This window comes from Montipora capricornis, chromosome 2 (assembly GCF_036669925.1).
Source record: "Montipora capricornis isolate CH-2021 chromosome 2, ASM3666992v2, whole genome shotgun sequence".
Taxonomy (NCBI): Eukaryota; Metazoa; Cnidaria; class Anthozoa; order Scleractinia; family Acroporidae; genus Montipora; species Montipora capricornis.
This window is the reverse complement of record NC_090884.1, coordinates 49,929,269-49,949,268: the sequence shown is the minus strand read 5'-3', so window position 1 is coordinate 49,949,268 and position 20,000 is coordinate 49,929,269. Positions and strand designations below refer to the sequence as shown.

General features: G+C 40.5%; 3 protein-coding genes across 3 annotated transcripts in view; 1 reads left to right on the top strand and 2 right to left on the bottom strand.

The window, feature by feature from the left end:
- The window catches only part of LOC138025621 (acyl-coenzyme A thioesterase 11-like), a 5,272-nt gene extending 4,501 nt beyond the window's left edge, over positions 1-771 (bottom strand). Inside the window, exon 1 of the mRNA XM_068872807.1 lies at positions 1-771. This exon is cut by the window's left edge and continues 4,501 nt beyond it. Coding sequence (XP_068728908.1) covers positions 1-292 — 292 coding nt within the window. The 5' untranslated portion in view covers positions 293-771.
- A 4,299-nt stretch (positions 772-5,070) lies between these two features.
- Positions 5,071-13,233, top strand: LOC138025615 (carbohydrate sulfotransferase 14-like). Its single transcript, XM_068872802.1, has 4 exons — positions 5,071-5,254; positions 8,290-8,437; positions 9,334-9,374; positions 11,801-13,233. The coding sequence occupies exons 2-4, from the start codon at positions 8,332-8,334 to the stop codon at positions 12,662-12,664; spliced, it is 1,011 nt and encodes a 336-aa protein (XP_068728903.1). The 5' UTR covers positions 5,071-5,254; positions 8,290-8,331; the 3' UTR covers positions 12,665-13,233.
- LOC138025599 (uncharacterized) overlaps positions 13,231-20,000 on the bottom strand; it is a 9,971-nt gene continuing 3,201 nt past the window's right edge. The window contains exons 3-8 of the mRNA XM_068872789.1: positions 19,342-19,507; positions 18,637-18,668; positions 18,490-18,534; positions 17,897-18,024; positions 15,193-15,280; positions 13,231-13,858 (exon numbers count right to left, since the gene is read on the bottom strand). Of these exons, the coding sequence (XP_068728890.1) occupies positions 13,403-13,858; positions 15,193-15,280; positions 17,897-18,024; positions 18,490-18,534; positions 18,637-18,668; positions 19,342-19,507 (915 nt within the window). The 3' untranslated portion in view covers positions 13,231-13,402. The remainder of the gene's footprint in view (positions 13,859-15,192; positions 15,281-17,896; positions 18,025-18,489; positions 18,535-18,636; positions 18,669-19,341; positions 19,508-20,000) is intronic.

Below are 20,000 nucleotides of genomic sequence, written 5' to 3'. Positions count from 1 at the left end.
CTTCCACCTGAACAGAAACGCCAACTTCCATACTTGTGTTGAACGCTCGATTTACCCGAGCTGAGAGGTTTACAACTTGGCCAACGTAGATTTCTGTTTCGAAGTAGAGCCCGTCCATGGACGCCGTGACGCACGATGACCCAGCGTGTTTTTCTGCAGACAGACAAGCAACTGCATCCATCCACTTCAGTAGCTGTCCACTGCTGAGACAGTTTTCCTTCCGTTCGTTCGTGTGTGTTGGAAGGACCACTTGATTCATTTCGACCTCTGTTGGGTTCTTATACGATTTCATTGTGAAAGTTCCGTAGATTCGTGTAGAACTCTGTGAAACTCGGAAGTTTCGTGTCGCAGAAAATTTGTTTGCGGACTTGCAGTTATCGTGCGTTTGTTTGCCAGCCTTTTACGGGCGCATTTCGCTAGCAGCGGTTGGCGCAAAGCATATTTCATGTCAACGACAGTACATGTCAACAAAGTCAGCGTTCGTAGATTAGTTAATTAATTCCTGACCTGCTAAACGCCCTTACGCGCAGTCGGAGACTGAATTGCTAAGGGCGCGGTTAGGCGCTCGGCCCCTGAACACGACCCCAACATCCGAATTCCCATTTGGAGCTTCCTACCCTGGTCCCAGAGCCTTTTCCTGAGCCGCGAAACGGCGAGAAGAGAAAAACCTCTGGTTACCTTGGACTTGAATCTCACTTTCATGCAAACGACAGGGTCAGGATCTAATATTTTTACATACACGCAAATCAATATGATAGGTTCGTTTGATTGATAATAGCGAGGGGACGCGTGATTGCTAAGTTTGTTATTTATCAATTTTGACAGGTTTGACAGCTGGCGTCTGCATGAAAGTGAGATTCAAGTCCAAGGTAACTGAAGGTTTTTTTTTCTTGCCGATTCGGGACTTGTCTTCGCCGCTTCGCGGCTCAAGAAAATCCTCTAGGACCAGGGTAGGAGCTTCCGAGAGTTGAATGGAATCTTGAAGATTTTTCCGAAAGTTGGTACGAAAGAGGCACACTAAAGCGAGTTTCAATCGAGTGTTGCAAAAAAAATTGAGAATCTTCTTGACTGTGTAACCGTCCGTGGAGAAAAGATCTCGCAAAATGACGCCTCAAACAGCTCGGAACGACCAAAATAACGTAACATAGGATTCAGTTGACACTTTGTTTGATCTTTCATTGGACTATTTGCTTTTAAACTTTGTTGCCGAGCAAATCGCAACCGCCGTAATGTATTTATCGTTCTACAGATCGATAACAACAACACCAACAAAGGGGGGTCCGCCTGTGATCAAACGCTTGAAATAGTTTTCACTTTTCAAACCATAGTCAATCGAGGCAGGCGAGAACAATGTTGTCGCAATGGATGTTGAATTGACCGTGACAGTGCACAATCTTTTGTTTTCTCGTCGCAAGGGTTCGCAAATTAGTTGCGCATAATTTAATGCAAGATTTCATTGGTTATCTTTCGAAAACTGGTGTGTTTTGTGCTCCTACGGCCACAAATACTGACAAAGACATTAGACAAAAAGACTTGTCGAGTTTCGTAACCATTTCTGCACATTAACTGTGTTCAAACACTGCCGGCTTATTTTTATTATAAAACGAAAATTAATAGCTAACTATTTGCGATATAAATTTGCAGGGGTGCAGAGATGGCGCAGTGGTGAAGTGCGTGACACGAGCGACTTGGACGGTCTGAGAATCAGGCTAAATTTCCAGTGGATATTACCTTGATATATCGCAAATAAACATTAAAAAAGGAAAGGAAAGGAAAGGAAAGGAAATTTATTTAAGTGTCTAGTCGTTCTAGCGCTGAAGCACTAATTGGGGACACTGTAAATTGAAATTAACAATTAACACAACTCAAGTCAAATGTTGGTCTTTGAGGAGAGGGGAAAACCGGAGTACCCGGAGAAAACCTCTTGTTGCAGAGTAGAGAACCAAAAAACTCAACCCACATATGACGCCGAGTCTGGGAATCGAACCCGGTCCACATTGGTGGGAGATGAGTGCTCTTCAGAACTTTGAATACTGAGACTACTGGTCACGCGTGACGTTGCTATGACAGTTCGTAGATCATAACACCTTAGGAAAACCAGCGCTCTCTTTTTTTTTTTTTTTTTTTTTTTTTGCAAAACCCCCAAAAGCGCTCAGAGGACAAATAATATAATAGGTCAGGGTAACCCACTACCTAAAACGAGAAATTGGAAAAGTTTGATCAGGATGTTTCAAAAATCTTTTAGGATTTGCCACAGACGCTTTAAGTTAGACATTGGCCGTTTTTATACTAGAGACGCATAATCCGTCCAGACGAATCATGCGTCTGTTATGTTATCCGTCTGGTGTAAAGACGGGACGAACTATATGAGACGAATAATTCGTCTTGGACGAACTTGGGCAAAAATTTCTTCTGCGTCTGTTAAATTCGTCCAGTATAAAGACGGGCACTAGACGCATAATGCGTCTGAACGAACTTTCCAGTTTAGTGCGTCTTCGAAGACGCACTAAAATAGATTCTTCGTCCAGACGCATAATGCGTCTTGTGGCCGTCTTTATACTAGACGAATTTAACAGACGCAGAAAAACTGTTTGCCCAAGTTCGTCCCAGACGAATTATGCGTCTCTAGTATAAAAACGGCCATTCTGTACAGGATGCTCCAATGGGATATTCAAAGCAAGCAGAACAAATGCGGATGCACGGAGCAGATATCAGTCAGAAAATACTGATATTGGTGTGAACAGGGCCACCGAATGACAGACCTCTCAAGCCCTAAAGACCAAAAACCTGGAGATCAAGGTCAAAATACCTAAAGATTTATCGACGGCGTCAAAGAGAATAGCCCTTTTCACGATTAGTTTTTCTCACTTGCATTAGAATGTAATCTAACGTGGATGCGAGGCAATTTCGGGTTAAAACTACAAAATAGCCCGAAATTGCCTCACATCATCCTCGTGCTAGATTATATTGTAATGCAAATGAGAAAAACTAACCATGAAAGGGGCTATTAATTAGTCACTATCAAAATAGCATAATACTTTTTGTTTGTTCCTCCAAAATTTTGCATAAGCATTGTTTCCAGTTTCTCTTGGGACCATTATCAGTTTCAAGAGAAAATAAAAACAATGCTTATGCAAAATTTCGGAGAGACAAACAAAGAGTATTATGGTATTTTTGATACTGTTCATCATCGTTTTCCGCCATTTTGACAAAATGGACGAAATGTATCGAGATGCGACAAACTGGTAACGATAACCTTATTTGGCATTTATCTTCTAAATATGGTTGTGAGGTCCGTGTCCTCGTCAACGAGTCGATCAATTATGACAAAGGAGCACTCGGATTTTTCCGATCATCCCCTATAGCTCAGTGGTAGAGCATCCGAACTAGTAATCGGAAGGTCGTAGGTTCGACTCCTGCAAAGGAGCACTCGGATTTTTCCGATCATCCCCTATGGCTTCGCGGTAGAGCATCCGAACTAGTAATCGGAAGGTCGTAGGTTCGACTCCTGCAAAGGAGCACTCGGATTTTTCCGATCATCCCCTATAGCTCAGTGGTAGAGCATCCGAACTAGTAATCGGAAGGTCGTAGGTTCGACTCCTGCAAAGGAGCACTCGGATTTTTCCGATCATCCCCTATAGCTCAGTGGTAGAGCATCCGAACTAGTAATCGGAAGGTCGTAGGTTCGACTCCTGCAAAGGAGCACTCGGATTTTTCCGATCATCCCCTATAGCTCAGTGGTAGAGCATCCGAACTAGTAATCGGAAGGTCGAAGGTTCGACTCCTGCAAAGGAGCACTCGGATTTTTCCGATCATCCCCTAAGCTCATTTCAAGATGGCGGCCAATTCATGAACAGCATAGAACAGTAACAATCGCAGAGGTGGAAAGCTCGAATCCTCTCTAACGACACTCGAAACTACGGCTGTTTTTAGTTGCTGTTGTTGCAAAAAAGGTAGTTTGTTATAGAGGGAGGTGAAATGTACTGCTTCAAGGGGTCCAGTGCATTGCTTTTAGCCAATGAAATCACCGCCTCGTAATTCTATTGTCCATTATGCTGCACCGAACAAAGTCAACCGAGATTATAACCGGTGTCTGACATTTGCAGACTGCCTACAAATAGCACTGATAAACATTATTTAAGTCTAAGCACCTATTTCAAATAGCGCTGATAAACATTATTTAAGTCTGTCTTGAAATCTCAACAGAATTTATTTATAACAACAACAAACTTGATGTACAACGTCAACCATTTGGCAAGAGCACATGGCGAGCCTATATCCTTAATGCGCATGTCGCTAGCGTTACTAAGCAACCATGAAATATCGACACAAAGTCTAAGAACCCGTTTTAAAACGGTTAGCTTTCAATACTAAGTAATTGTGATTTAGGGTTAGTCTGTAGTCTGCAGTCTGAAAAATGTCAGACACCGGATTATAACTCGGATTTCTTTTAGGTATTCCGAGTAATAACCCGGGAGCTCCGGTTTTAGGCTTGGCTAAGGGGGTACCGGTATTTACATGAGACCGGAACGAACTCCGAGAACGGCATGAGTTCGTACAGGCCTCCAGACATTTCTTTTCGTGCGTTTACATGGGACCGGAGAGCCGTCTGACTTGTCAGCCGTCTGACAAAAAAATTCTCGAACCGGTCTGAGTTCGTACCGTTCTCACGCAAATAACAACAAATCGCAGACCGAGTCCAGAAATCTCACGCTACAGCCTGTTTGCTTTTGGGTCAGCCATATATTTATTAGACAAAAGATATCATTTTGTCCCGAAACCAGCCACCAAGCATTTCGTCCCAGTTTCATGTAAACGGCTGCAAATATTTCATATTGATACAAGTTCATACCGGTGTGAGTTCGTCCCGGTCTGACGTAAATACCTCCTAAATCTAGAAACTACCGTTACACGTGAGTGCGCTACGATTGGTCAGGCGGTGTTCTCAGAAAGCGGTCCCCTATATTAAAGTTTGTTTTTGTCGCTTCATACAAAGATCTGGAAATATGATAAACATCTCACCAATATCGTTTTCTCAGGACATCAAAGTTATGTTTCCTTTTTTGTTTTAGAGTAATTTATGGCCCTCGCGCGATTGAACTGGAAAAAAACGGCTGACACCTCGATTTAGCGGACGAGCGTTTTGTTCTCAAGATTGATACAAATTTGAGTATCACCCTGTGCAATCAATCGTACGTTACTGCAACTTGTTTTAGTAGAAATTATCATGAGTAAATGGAATGGCAGCCGAGAGGTAGGGAAATGTAACAAATTATGCTCTTGTTAGTTGTATGTGGTTATTGAACAAATTGAGTTGGTATGGAATCGTGTGTGCGCTGTAGCTTGTGAACCTCCCCTAGGTTCGTTTGCTTTGACTATGAGTAGAGTCGAGAGAAGCCTTGTTCCTAAAAGGTTGATCCAGTTAATTAAAGAAAATATATGTTTTGACGGTAAAATAACATAACAGGAAAGAGATTGTTGACGGATGCTATTGGTTTCGTAATTGCGACAGAAGAACATTGAAATTGTTCGGAATTAATTGGAAAATTGTTCGTAATTAATTGGATATATGGGTCATTGAAAAATGCGCGTAAGCGATTCTCATTGTGGAATAGTGTTAGGTTTTCTATATATGTTGTTATATTCGTATCCGGTTATTTTGGAATGACTGGAATACATTGTTAGTCGACTCAGTAAAATATCCCTAACAAACACATCAGAGTAGTTGGACCATTCACTGCTTAGTATCACCACGTTAACAGAACAAGACAAACTTTATTGCTAGCACTGTTAGTTATTAATTTAACAAAACAAAATAGAAGAGAAGGCGATCCAACAGCAACGATTCGCCGATAAGCTCATAAAAAACCACTGGGCCCCTTCCTCCTGTCGCGTCACCAAAACGCTAGTGACGCCGGTGAATACCTCCACAAGCGAATAACGTTATATTCGACACAGAAATCCAAGCAAGAAATACTGAAAAATAGTTAACTTACCGATCGTTTCTTTGACGCCAACACCAGCGGTCAGGAAAGAGAGCCTCTGGTCAAATATTTCATTGTCTGTTGAAAAACGATTTCATTTCCTGCTTTTTTCAAATTCTTAACTTAAAATAGTGATTTCCTCTCGGTTTTTTATCTTCAAGAGGTCGAAATAAATCTTTTTACAAATTACCAGTTCTGTCACGTTTTTGTTTTTGAAAATACAGTACAGCATTATGAATTTCAGAATCGTCTGTACTTGCGTGACACCAGATACTAAAAGTGCTACTGCGACCAAAAAATAATTGTCATTTTTCTTTGGATTTCAAAACTACTTTACCTAAACCGTAAGTGAACTACGTTTTAAGCCTTGATTCAAAAAAGATACCCGTTAATTTTAACTGGAATGTTTCTATTTAATGGTCCGCCATTACTAACTTTAAAATCTTGAGAGAGCTGGGTCGAGGAGAAAAGATTCAATAGTTTAAGAATGCAATGCGTGTGTACGTGGCTGAATTAATATGCAGCACGGGAGTTTCGGGCTTTCAGACTTTGAAACGCGTGTTTTGCATATATAATAAACTGCGTTTTAAGCTAGTGAGTCAATGACGTCACTTGTCCCTAGATCCAATCCTCTGAGGTCCAGTCTGAGTCGGTTAGTTTTGACCGTGAGTAATGGCGGACCATGAAATTCAAAACTTACACTCAAAGTAAACAGCCTTTGCGTAAAAATCAAAGCTCTAAATTTTGCCAGTCAAGTGTTAAGCATCACACTTTCAAAAGTTTGAAGAAAAAAAGGAAGCGATTTTTTGATAATAGTAGCACTTTAAATCTGAGTGAAAATATGTGACATCATATAAAATACTTTTGCCCTTTGGCCATTTCAATTTCAACAGGAAAAGAAAACAAACAGCGGTTACAAACATTTTCCTTTTATACTTGACGTTTCGTATGTTGCAGCATACATCATCAGAAGTGACGGTTAAAACATAGGGAGCCCACAGAAACAGTGTGTCTGTTTGTATATTCGAAATATAAAGAAATGTATGGGAAATATTGAAGAGTCCTAATATAGTAAACTTACATCGAGAAATGACTGTGTTAAAGCTCAAAATAACCTCAGTTGTTGTGTATTGTCATTTCTGCGGCTGAAAATGGTGAATTTGAGCGATTTGGTAGGTTTTTCGTTGACTGTTACTACACGTCCTTAGAAGGAGACATTCACCATTTTCAGCCGCAGAAATGACAATACACAACAACTGAGGTTATTTTGAGCTTTAACATAGTCATTTCTCGATGTAAGTTTACTATATTAGGACTCTTCAATATGTCCCATACATTTCTTTATATTTCGAACATACAAACAGACACACTGTTTCTGTGGGCTCCCTATGGTTAAAACTGTTACACTGAATTTTAAAAAACTAGAGCGAGGAACTGGTGACTAGTTAATAACAAAATCGTAACTTCCGGTAGTCGATTCTTCCGGAAGAAATTAATAAAGAAAAAGCTTCTCACTACCAATGTTTTCATTGAGAGAGGGTTTTAAGTCACTGCTTAATAGCGTTTCTTTAATTTTACACTGCAAGTCGGACTTTCCAGTTGCGAGGATTTCAAAATGGTCCCATTTGATGTTATGACCGGTAGAAATTGTATGGTCTGCAACAGCAGAGGCGTGGCCGACTTGTGTAAGAGCTTTGAAATGCTCGGACTTCTTGTCATGCAATCTTCTTTTTGTTTTGCCGATGTAGAAGGAATCACAGTCCCAACAACTGGCTTTGTATACTATTTTTGATCTTTGAGAACGACTGAAACGATCTTTGTAGGGAAAAAAAGACTTAACCCTGCCAGTGTTTTGAAAAATAACCCTAAGATTGACACAGCTATAAAACTTACTAATACAAGATTTAACACGTCGAGTAAGCCGTTCTCGCAAAAAATATATATATCCTCACAGCCGTACAACCAGTCTTGCAGTATTATTTTGTTTTAAATCTACAAATTATTTGCTGGGTTCCGGCGCTTCCACTTTGTTCAGCTGGCCCTTGCATAAAAAATTGTCTACAAGTATGTTTCATATTGCCCGTCGGTGGGTTCATAGCTTAAGCTTCTTAGCATTTTGTGAAGTATGAGGTTCTTATTAACTTGTGGTTTCTGTACCCAGACCTCGAAGTAACTATTTGGTTGAACCACGGTTTGCAAGCGGAAAAAGTGTAGATTCCCCCATTTTCAGTCTTCCCACTCGAATTCCTGGGTGCGGGAGTGGTGGTGCGGTAGTATGTTTTAACTCCTGTAAAATTCCTTCCAGGAATTTTAATTTCAGAGCATTCACAAGGAACTGATATTCGTCATGCCTCGGCATTATCTTACTTCGCGTTCATTCGCTGCTTTGAAACTGGTCTTGATGGCCCTTGCCGTTTGGCTTCTTTGGCTATGTTCGAAAGAAAGCATCACAGGTGAGCCCCTAATGGAAAAAGGAGACTTTTGCCCCATTCACACCAAACCTTAAACATGTTTAGTTAAACACAGTTTCAAAATGTCTTTATTTTAAATCCTGTTTACTGACTTTCAAACAAAGCTGATTCTCATGGAAAAGCCAGTCCTACCTTTTTATGTGACTTATTTTTATTTTGTTAAACCCAGTTTAATTGAACATGTCTTGTTAGTGTGAATAGGGTATTTGTCTCACTGCTTGCGGTCCAAATAGTTTGACGCCCTGCATTTCACAATGTGACTCCCACACAATATCACTCAGAAATGAACAGAGCAGGTGCCACAGGGCAAAATTTAAGGATGGAGATAACCTCGTTCCCAGGACCTCTCCCTTGGCCTCCAGCCCAGGGGGCCGTTTCTCGAAAGTCCCGAAACTTTACGGGCTGTTTTCGGGTGCCACAATTCCCTTTTTATCTCAAGAACGGAGAGGATTTAAGTCGTCAAACTTCACAGTTATTTTTCTTTTTGTGACCTTGAAATCATGTTAAAAGATCGGCTTTCCAGAACAAGCGGTTGACAGTTTCACAAATGGCTTTTCGGGACTTTTGAGAAACGGGCCCCAGAAGCGAAGGGAGAGGTCCTGGAACCGAGGTTGGGATGGAGACACAAGAGAGCAGTGAGCGAGTTCAAGCATAAGCTTGGTTTTACCCGAAGAAAACAAGACCACTGTGAAAAACTACCGTAAAAAAGATTTGCGCGCTGCTGTTTCTAGCGTTACAGCCCTGCATGAGAGCGAATTCGCTTTGACGAAGCGCTAACGCAAAAGGGCTATCGAAAGAGAAAGCAGGCTTTGGTAGCCTGAAAACAGATTATTTTCGACAAAATTAATCACCGTAGTTTTCTTTCCTTTCTTGTATAGGGTTGTTGGAGGTCAATGTTAAAACCAAAGTAAACAGAACAGTAAGTATTTACAAAATACACGCCGAATAAAGTGCTTGGTTTTAATTATCGTTTAGGTACCAATTTAAACAATGAGCTTTATCGGTTGTTGCTCATAGTAAGTGACATTCTTCGCGCGCAAGAGCACTCGACGATGATACTTTTGGTCACGTGGCCGACCACGAGCCAAAAGAAACGAAGGGCACCGGGGACAAGACTGATTGAACTACTCACGCAACATTTCCCACCCTGGTAAGAAATTTTCTCTGTCTTGCGTGGGCCCACTTCCATCAGTAGAGCTAACGCTCACATGGTGTATATGGGTAAAAAACTAGCACTTCACATTACCCTCTAATAATTACCTCCGTTGCAATTTTAGTGCTACAAGGCCAATGTTTGCAAAAATGTAACCCTTCCTTGTACTTGTACATAATCATACCGTGACATTGACATCTTAAATTCCCACGACCTGCTCCCGTCTGACCTTGTAGCTCAGTCGGTAGAGCAGCGGTGATCTAACCCGAAGGTCGTGGGTTCAATTCCCACCCTGGTCAGAGTTTTTCTCTGTCCTTGTGTGGGCCCATTTCCATCAGTAGGGCTAACAATCACAAAGCATAACACAACGATAAAAAGCCAACCCAACGGCAACACGAAATAGCGACATAAACCAGAAAAGCTGACATTTTCATCATTAAATTATTCTCTGGTTTGTAATTTTAAACGCTCATAGCTTTTAACGCTTGACGGGAAACGATTTGGGAAAATTGATAGAACTTGCAAAACAGTAAAGAAGAGACCGGTGCGATCTTGTTACTCTTAGGTCGTTGATTTCCCAACGAAAGGAACAATGGCTTTAAATCACTATTTGTGAGTTACAACGTTTAGTGCCATCAGATACGAATACCCACGTCTTTGCCAAGAATGCAATTCGAGAGCTATTGTATTCTTAACCCAACCCAACACTAAAATATTCTGGTGCTAAAATCAACATCGTCCCCAGGGTCTTCTCGGCTTTAACAGCAAGAGAAGCGCCATGTTAGAGGCTGAGAAGGCCCTGGGGACAAGGTTAGGGCAAAAACGCTTCTAACTTCAACCTTGTTCCCAGGGTTTCTCTTCTCCGCCTTCTTTGTCGTTGAGGAACAACAAGGGCAACACGCTCTCTTCCTCAAATGAAGGATTATCCTTCATTGTCAGTTTGCCTTATATGAAGTATTATCCACCATTTTGATCACTCTGTCCTAGGACTTGTGGTAGCAAATAAAAAGAAAAAAAGGTAAAAGCAGCCCCTGGAAAGGATTTGAACCCGGAGCACCCACTTTGAAGGAACTGTTTTTATCCACTTCACCACTAAAAATCAACTGACTAGAAAATGTGCCGGTTATTTACCAAAACTAATTAGTATATATACAAAATCATTGCTGAATAATGGTAAAGTATAAAGCTTGATTTTAAAACGGTTAGCTTTCTCTTGAAGTTTGGTAACCGCGACATTTTTCACTGTGTAAGCTTGCTTCTTAACCAGTGTTAATACACGTTTACAGCGGCTCTTTTGGAAGAAAGATTATTGGCATTAATAGCAAATGACACCCTCGCAGTTAGTGATGTGGTAGTTTAGTGGTTAAGTGAAGGGGTTATTAATCACACGTTCACAAGTTCGAGTTCTGCCAGTCCAGACGTTAGGGTTCGGCTTTTAAAAGAAATATGTTCATTTCCCATGATCCCTATCAAGCTTTCAGTGTCCAAAATGAACGATAATACTTCACATGGAAGAAAGTGGCCACCATGTTGGATTTGCTATTATCATGCAAATTAGGTACACACTTCTGAGGGGGCAAACAGCACAAGTTCGAGAGATTATAACGAACATTTTAGCCACACAGATGATTTGTTTCACGTTCATTGAATGTTTATCACCTAAGAAGCAAAATAGAATGATTACGCAAGTTACTTCGATGTTTTTTTTTTAGTGAAAAATGAGCAGATAACGAAGTAGAAAGTCGAAATGTCAAAGGCAGTCAAAGATATAAAATTATTATAGGACGTTTTCAACCAACCTCTAGAGACACCAATAACAATAGTGAAATGGACGACTTCTGGTGGACGAACAAAAGAAGCTAATGAGAGATCTTTTGTTTTCGTCCACCAACATGGCGGCGATGACGTCACGTGAAAATTCTAAAATGTACTTTTAGCAATGTTATTTCAATATTTCGACGAGCCGATTTTCCGCAATTTTCCTTTTTTCCAATGTTTGCCCCCCAGCATAACACATGGCTAATTTGCATGACAATTTGAAAACCAACATGGCGGCTATCGTGAATAAGGCCTATTGAGGGAGAGACTTGGTTGACAATGGAGGCAGAGAAGAGAGACCCTGGGAACGAGGTTGTGCTCACTTATGTCAAATAGTAACTTTTAAGTCCTATAGAGGTTCTTTGCTTTTACAGGTATATTCTACCGATTCGGAAGCACAAGATCTCTTCGCAAGAGCAGAACAAAGGCAAAAAATGCGAAAGAAACAACTAAAAGACTACTGCCAACAACATTCTTATACAAGACTACCATGGGACCGAAAACGAATGCTCGACAAATTTCTTATTGACGATAAGAACAAGTTTATTTACTGCACCGTTCCAAAAGTGGCCACCACTCCGTTTAAAATGACTTTAATGCGTCTGCGAAATGACAGTGGCCTAAAAATCACAGGAGCTACAGCTCACAACCCAAAATACTGGAGGCACATGAGCGAGTATAACGAGAAGGAATTGTCTCCTCGTTTAGCGACACATTTCAAATTTCTGTTCGTTCGCGAGCCATTTCACCGACTACTTTCTGGCTACAAAGACAAATTTTTCGGCCCACTCAGATTTTATACCAATGGGTTCCGTGCGATGATAGTTAAAGCTTTTAGACCCCAAGAGTTACAGGCCATTTCCACGACAACCAATGATGTTACTTTCACAGAATTTCTTGAGTATATTGTATCTTATTCAAATGCATGGAGTCACAACGCGCATTGGCGACAAGTTGAGCACATCTGTTTTCCTTGCGCGTTCGAGTTTGACTTAATTGGACATTTTGAAACTTTAGAGGAAGATGTTGCTCATTTCCTAAAGAAGGCAGAATTTGATGATCGCGTGACCTTCCCACCCATTCCTTCGTCAACAACAGACAGCAAATTTACCGAGTATTACGAGCAGGTTCCGCGTGAAATTATTTACAGAGTGGCAGAAGCTTTCAGGGGAGATTTCGAAATGTTCGGCTATCCGTTTCCAGGACCTTTGAAAAGTTTGCTTGGAGATCATGCTTAATAATGTTAACGTCGTATGGACCTCCCTTTCCTCTCAATTCTTCCTGTTCTGTGAAGAAGAAATACCCTGGAGGGCGAGGTTGCTTCGCAAGCAAACAAATTCCATTTTGGCGTGGTTCTGTTCAGAACACGATCTCAGTGCACGAAAAAAGTGTGGAGCCACATAAGTGACGCGTATTCCAGTAACGCCGGGCTTTTGTGGTGCATTCTTTAATGTTAAAACATATAGTAGAGCGGGTTTTGAATTGAGTATACAAAGTAATTAACGAACTGCTTTGGTTTTGTATTACTTCACTCAGTGATTGCTTCAAAGTTCTCGCGCCATTTTTTCAACCAGTCAAAAGTGAAACCAAAACCAATCGTAACTTGCGCGTGCACATTTTCCCGTGCTTTGCATCGGCTACGTGTAATTACTTCGAGTTTTGATTGGTTTACTGGATTGTCTCCGTCCTTTTTGATTGGCCAAAGTAATTACTTTGGTTTTGGTTTTTCGACACTCGATTGAAACTCGCTCTATCTGTGTTAACTTACAGAGTGGCAAATCCACCGTAAAACTGACTCAGCAAATCCATGGTAAAATGAATTATAATTGATTTTCAGTTGCAAAACGAAGTCAACACAAATGATCGGAAAATTAACACTTTCCATGTGTTCTTCAATTTAGTTAAAGCGATGTACTTAGTGGGCGAGCCTTTCGCTAGATGCGAGGCTAGTGTCAAGGGCTCAACACTGATACATCCTACCTCTCGAAAAAATCTGATATCATTCTCTGGTTGGTTGGTGTGGCGTTTTTTCCTAACTCTCCTGCTGATAATCGCTTTTTATTGGGTGAATCTGACCTTGAACTCAAAGCTCGCTTCTTATTTGAACTTGATATCGTTACTGCAGTTAATTCACCTGCTGCAATTCTACGAGCCCGCGATTCACCACAGTTATCTTGTTGTCCTTCGTCTGGAGAATCAGTTCTTTGAACCAAATTTGTTTTAGTTTCCAAAGCATCCTTGATCACGAAAGTCGTACCATCTTCGTCTGAACTTTTTTCGTTTTCGAGACCATTCCTCCTTTTCTCTGTGGTGAAATTCCCTTGCACTCCTTTCGAGCAAAACCGCAACATTCCAGTGTTGGAAATCTTGCTCTTCCAGTCGTAAGCCAAATCTCCTATTTCTTTTGTCAGGTTCTTTGCGTTAATAACAGGCTGAGTGTATATGAGAGTAAACAAGAAAATATGAGACAAGAAAGCGAATCTCTTATTATTATGTATTAGTTTCCTTGACATTTTTAAAAAAAATCTATTTTAGGAGGCGTTCATGCCCAGAGGGTAGTTGTTCTTAAAGTGCCCCCCCTGTGACCAAAAAATCAATTCATATTTTTCTTTGGATTTCAAAACTATGTTAACAAAACATTAAGTGACCCACGTTTTAAGCCTTGATTTCAAAAAGACACCTCTTTATTTAACTGTAATTTTCCTATTTAATGGTCCGCCATTACTAACATTATGTTCTTGAGAGAGCTGGATCGAGGAGAAAATGACGTCAAAGGCTCACTAGTTTAAGAATGCAATACGTGTGTACGCCGCAGAATTAATATGCAGCACGGGGGTTTTGGGCTTTCAGACTTTTAAACTCACGCTTTGCATATATAATAAGCTGCGTTCACACGCTGAAATTTTAAGCTAGTGAGCCTCTGACGTCACTTTTCCCTGGATCCAACCGTCTGAGGTCCAATCGGTCAGTTTTGAACGTGAGTAATGGCGGACCGTGAAATCCAAAACTTACACTCAAAGTAAACGGCCTTTGGATAAAAATCAAAGCTCAAAATTTTGCCAGTCAGGTGTTTAGCAAACACACTTTCAAAATCTGAAGGAAAAAAGGAAGTGTTTTTTTTTTATCACAGGGGCACTTTAAAATAACCACACAGGATGACACAGAACTGTTAGATTTCAAATAACTTTTATCGGAATTGGGTCAAACATGGGGGAATTTCTCTCTTACCTCATTTCCTGAATTGAAGTAAGTAAATACAGTTTACTTTCCAATGACAAGCAGCATTTTTATGACTAAGGAAGGTGCATACTATTGTTATTGCGCATACCTTCTGCGCATCTGGAGATTTACTCGGGTTCCCTATGGGTGGTGCTTATTAATACAGGGATATTTTTGCGCAGTTTAAAATTATGTGGAGAAAGCAGAACTTAGCAAGTGCTCTCGGTATCCAAAAAGAAAATTGGAAGTAGCCATGAAATTTTCAGAGATAATGAAGCTTCAATTTGGAAAAGAACGCCACAAACTGCTTTGTATTTTAAAGCTTTTTAAAAATACTGTTCTTCAATTATCTTTGAAGAATGCGTGGTTATCCCCCCCCCCCCACCCCTCCTCCAATATTCTTTTTGAATACCAATGACACTTGACTTGCTAAGATTTCCTTTTCCCGCATATTCACAAACCGCGCAAAGATACATTTGAATTAGTAAGCACCGTCCTTAATTTCTGTTCAAGCCACGTCAAGATTACTGAATTTTGTAAAACTAACCTGATCTTCATGGTCGGTTCCCCACATAAAATAAATTGGTCCTCGTATTTTATTCTGCAATTCAACTGCGCGAAGGCGTTCTCCCCAGCTACAGAGGAAAACGAAATAACGTTATTCGGAGCGAGGCAATTACGTGATCGTCAATTTTCATAAGCAATAGGCGGCCTATTGCAAGTGTACAACCAGCCTAGAGCCTTATGTTCTAGTGGGGACGGCCGCTCTAAAAACATAAAGCTTTTCCTCGAAGCTGGCCGCCATCTTGAAAATGAACCGACCCGAAAGTACTGGTCCTAGACTTTAATTGGCCAAAACACAATGACCCCGTTGCGTCATTATGTTTCTCTATGTCGTTATGATTTTCGCGTTCCCACTGCAAAGAAAAGCGACATAGTCATAGTCAAAGCCATAATCATAATCATAAGAAAATGGTCGATCATTTTCTTATGATTATGATTATGTCGATCATAAGGGCGCCTATGATTATGTTTCTGGACGTTCCCACTAAGACATAAGCGACATAACAGCGTTATGTTCGTGCTTATGATTATGATTATGATCGTTATGTCGCTAGAGGGAACTAGGCTTTACCCTCGTAACTCTGGAGACTCTCTTTAAAGACAGAAAAAACAAAATAGTGGCGAAGTCTCGTGTCTTGACACCTAGGAACTATGGCACCCTTTAGTAACCCTCGCGAAAACTTCCCAGTTCAAGAAACGCACGCTTCTACTCAAATACCTTACAGTCTATTTCCCGAACAAAAGAAAAAGTGCATTAAGGAAACAAAAACGCAAAAAATGAAAGTTAAGAGCAAAATAACATGGAAGAGCTTTGGGTAACGAGTTTTTAAAATTCAGTACAACTTGCGGAAATTTGAACAAAAGTAACAAAGGAACCGAACGTTGGAAGAAAGGAACAATGGAACTTCTACAGAAGAACGAAGGCTTAGCCTCTAAAGACAAACGTCACAAAAAGATAAGAATGACAGAATTCCATTCACCCTCACTTTCCATCCTCATAATCACGCAGTCAAAAGCATCATTCTTAATAATTTTAAATTACTCCAAAATGATCCCGAGACTGGTAGAATCTTTTCGCAACCTCCACTTATTTCATTCAAACGCGACAAAAACGTAGGCAACTTTTTAGTTAGAAGCGCGCTCGAAACTAACGAGCAACCCGGCACTTTCAAATGCGCGCGCTCACGATGCAAAACGTGTCTTTTCATTGCTAACACTAGCAAGATATCGGGACCTAAGCCATCTGTTAAGATCACCGATCGTTTCACATGTACCTCCGCAAATGTCATTTATTGCATAACCTGTACGTTATGCAATAAATTATACATTGGCGAGACAGGTAGACGACTAGGTGACCGATTCCGCGAACACCTGAGAAGAATGTTGCAGAAGAATGACAAAGATGCATCTAAGCCAGTCGCTCGTCATTTTAATCTCCCTAACCACTCCAAAAAATACATGGCTATCTGCGGCCTTTCCCTACATCTAGGTACGACGAAAAGCCGCAAGAATCTAGAACAAAAGTTCATCTTCCAAATCGGCACCCTTAATCCTCACGGTATTAACGAACGCTTTTCATTTAACTAATATATTCCTATTTTTCACGTTGCCATGTTACGGGTAACCACCAATAGCGTAGCTCCTACTCTACTATAAAAACTACACGTAACCCATAATTCCTCGATTCGCTCTGACGAAGGGCTAACGCTCGAAACGTCAGCTTTTAGAATCTCTGTACGGTGGCCAATTTACATTATCAACTCCGTTTAAACCAGCGTTGCTGAATTGGATTGCCTGTATAAACATCGCAAATAAATAAATAAATTGATAAAACCAAATTTTTGTATACTACTTCCCCACCGACGCAGCACCACAGTTTCTTTAGAAACTACCCCCTTCATCCTTTAGCCTCTAAAGAAACTGGGGTGCTGCATCGCTGGAGGAGTGAAACACGAAAATTTGGCCGAAGTTTAGAAAACGAGTTGATAAAGGTACATTTTGTCAGTGAGTTTACAAATCTTTGTTAAGGTGCTAATTTATATTAATCAAATCGTTCGATAAAAGCAAATTTTCGAGCGGCTACGAAGGCGACCAAAACCTGGCCAATGAAACAATAGAGAGAGTTAACATAGCCTTTAATTCAAACGGCAAAACGACAGGCAGCTGCTTCTTCTAAAAGCATGTAAATTCTCTTCCCAACTTTTCTCACACTTTAAAGAAGTTGTTCGAAGATGACAGACAAGGAATTGGCCAGAAGCAAACGCCTTTCTTTGATTTTTGGAAAAATGCAAATATCAGCCTGCCGTTTGTCGTAAACGCGATACTACATCTCTCTAATAGCTCTACGAGCTCTGCGTGCGTCATTTAACATTTTATTTAATTTCCTTGTTCTACCCTGCAAAACAACACCGTAAAGAGTTTTTTCGAAGAAAGTTGGAGACCGATTGTGAATGCTTCCACTCTCATTTCCTCATTTTAAAGCTCTTGCAAGCGAATTGATACCGACATTTTGCCAACAAGGCCAAACGCGAGACGCGAGAGAGATGGAATTAAACGCAAAATGGAGCGCAAATTTAACTTTTTCTTTGGTGTCCCAGTCATTATAGCTTGAATTCTTGCAACAAATACGCGACAAGACGTGCCTTCTACTGTATTCTAACTCATTACCAGCATAGTACACCCCGCACCTTTTTATTTCGCCTTCAGTCAACAGGCGATGTTTTCCAGTTCTTCGATGAATGCGAATGTAAGCAAAGTCACACGACCCAAGGGCCATGACAATCGGTACCACTCTTCCTCGACTCAACGCTGACTCCTGCGAAAAACAAAACGAAATCTCCTTCCGTATTTTCTTTCAACGATAATTCCTGATTTGCCCTGAATTATCTACTTTGTTTTAGAACACTGTGTGCCAGGATGGTAGCAGGGCGAATAAAAACAAAACATTAAGCCTGCATAGCTGGGAGGAGGCAAATAGCGAGCGGATAAGCAGCGAGGAGAATGGGGTGCTGTAAAATCACGCCCTGTTTTCAGCTGAAATACATACGGTATAGAAAGACAATAATTTAAACTGGGAAAAAAGGGGCTGTGTCTTGCAGGGAGTCTTCAAGAAAGGGACACCAGAAGGATATACGACCTGCTAAATAACTGTCGGCCAATCGCAGTGTGCACTTCACCTGAGAATATTTTCCAAATCCATTTTAGCATTCCCTTACTTCTTTCCAGAACAAAAATGAACAAAGAGTATCTAATTGTATCCAACTCATGTTTTTAAACTTACGGAGGATGTCCTGTCTTTTTCCCTAGTTACAGGATTTCCGTAGAGCTGCAGACAGACAATTTAGGTAATTTAATTATTGCGTGATTTTTTTAATCATTTGATGGTTCATAAGAAAATTCTCTTTTTTCATCTATTTTATTAAGTTACCTCATTTTCCAGATCATCAGCAACAACCAATCCTATATAATAATGATTGATAAAGGTTAAAGCAAGTTAGATCCAGGACATGACATTTAATAAAAGACTTAACTATGATGTCCAGTAATTTCTGGAGTGAGGGATACTTCTACATTCTGCAGCACACCGCTTTATTAATGATGAATGAAACTATAACAATAACTGCTCACACAATTACCAGATCTGCTTACATAGCATGCCTGGATGATCCTGAGTAGTCAACGCTGACTAGGCAAGATACTGCAAGTTGCCAACCAAAATGTTATTTAAAGTGATAGTCTCAGTGATAGTCAAACTACCTAAATGATAATGAATTTGGAAGCATGGTGTTAAAAATAAGGGAGAAAGTCAAAGCAATAGCACTCAATATTTGGTATTTCAGTTGTAGATTTGCAGACAATGGAAAAGAAATGCAAAAAACACACCTGCAGAGCACTGTTTTGCCCATTATATGCTAATGCCTCAGAGCTTTCTTGTTGCTGGATCACATTGTATATCTACACTTAGCTTGCTTGTACTAAAACAACTAGTGACAACAAAACTAGTCCACTGATCCTGCGAGGAGTTATGTGTCAAATGATTTGAAAGTCTTTGAAATGGACGATGTGATGGAAAAACTAAAACAACACATTGAGATGTTTATTAATTTTTTGGATCTTTGAAGGAATTACTAACCAATGTTATGCTGACTCAGCCAGTCCAAAGTCGCAGATAGATTTTCTTCTGAGAACCAAACTCTAGAACGAAATTCAACAGCCATGGGAAAACGAGCATCAAGGTAATATCTGCACTCAAGTACATGACTCTTATTGTCATCAGATGGATGAAAACCTGTGTGAAACTGACAAAATGATCAGACAATTAATTTATTTATCAGTGACAAAGTCCTTGGAACACTCCTTACAGCAGTTTGGATCAGTTCAACAGATACTCCACAACTGACTCAAAGAAGATAGACCATTAAACTAGGTTCCGGTTACATCAACGCAGGATACCCAATGGGACGGTGAATTTATCTCACAGTAAAACAAGCTTCCTTAGAAACTGTTCATGTAGACACATTAAGGCCCCATCCACACGTATCCGAAATGTATCCGGATTCACTCTAGTACTCAAAACTCCTAAAGGAAGCAGAGGTAACAGAGCATGCGCCATGAAGTCCTCGGCAGCCATCTTGAAAATTGATTTCATGGTAAGGAACTGGGCTCAATCTTGTTATGTCATCTGGATATAAAAATCATCCGGATTTGGCATCCACACGGTTCCGGATTCATGTCAGATAAAAAAAATATCCACTCTGGATCAGCATATATTAACCCTTTGACGTCCAAACC

Bases quoted from the DNA above. Each gene is read 5' to 3' on its own strand.
- LOC138025615 (XM_068872802.1), top strand. From the start codon at position 8,332: ATGCCTCGGCATTATCTTACTTCGCGTTCATTCGCTGCTTTGAAACTG. The intron at 8,438-9,333 runs GTGAGCCCCTAA...TTTCTTGTATAG, and splicing joins TTCGAAAGAAAGCATCACAG to GGTTGTTGGAGGTCAATGTT. The intron at 9,375-11,800 runs GTAAGTATTTAC...TTGCTTTTACAG, and splicing joins AAACCAAAGTAAACAGAACA to GTATATTCTACCGATTCGGA.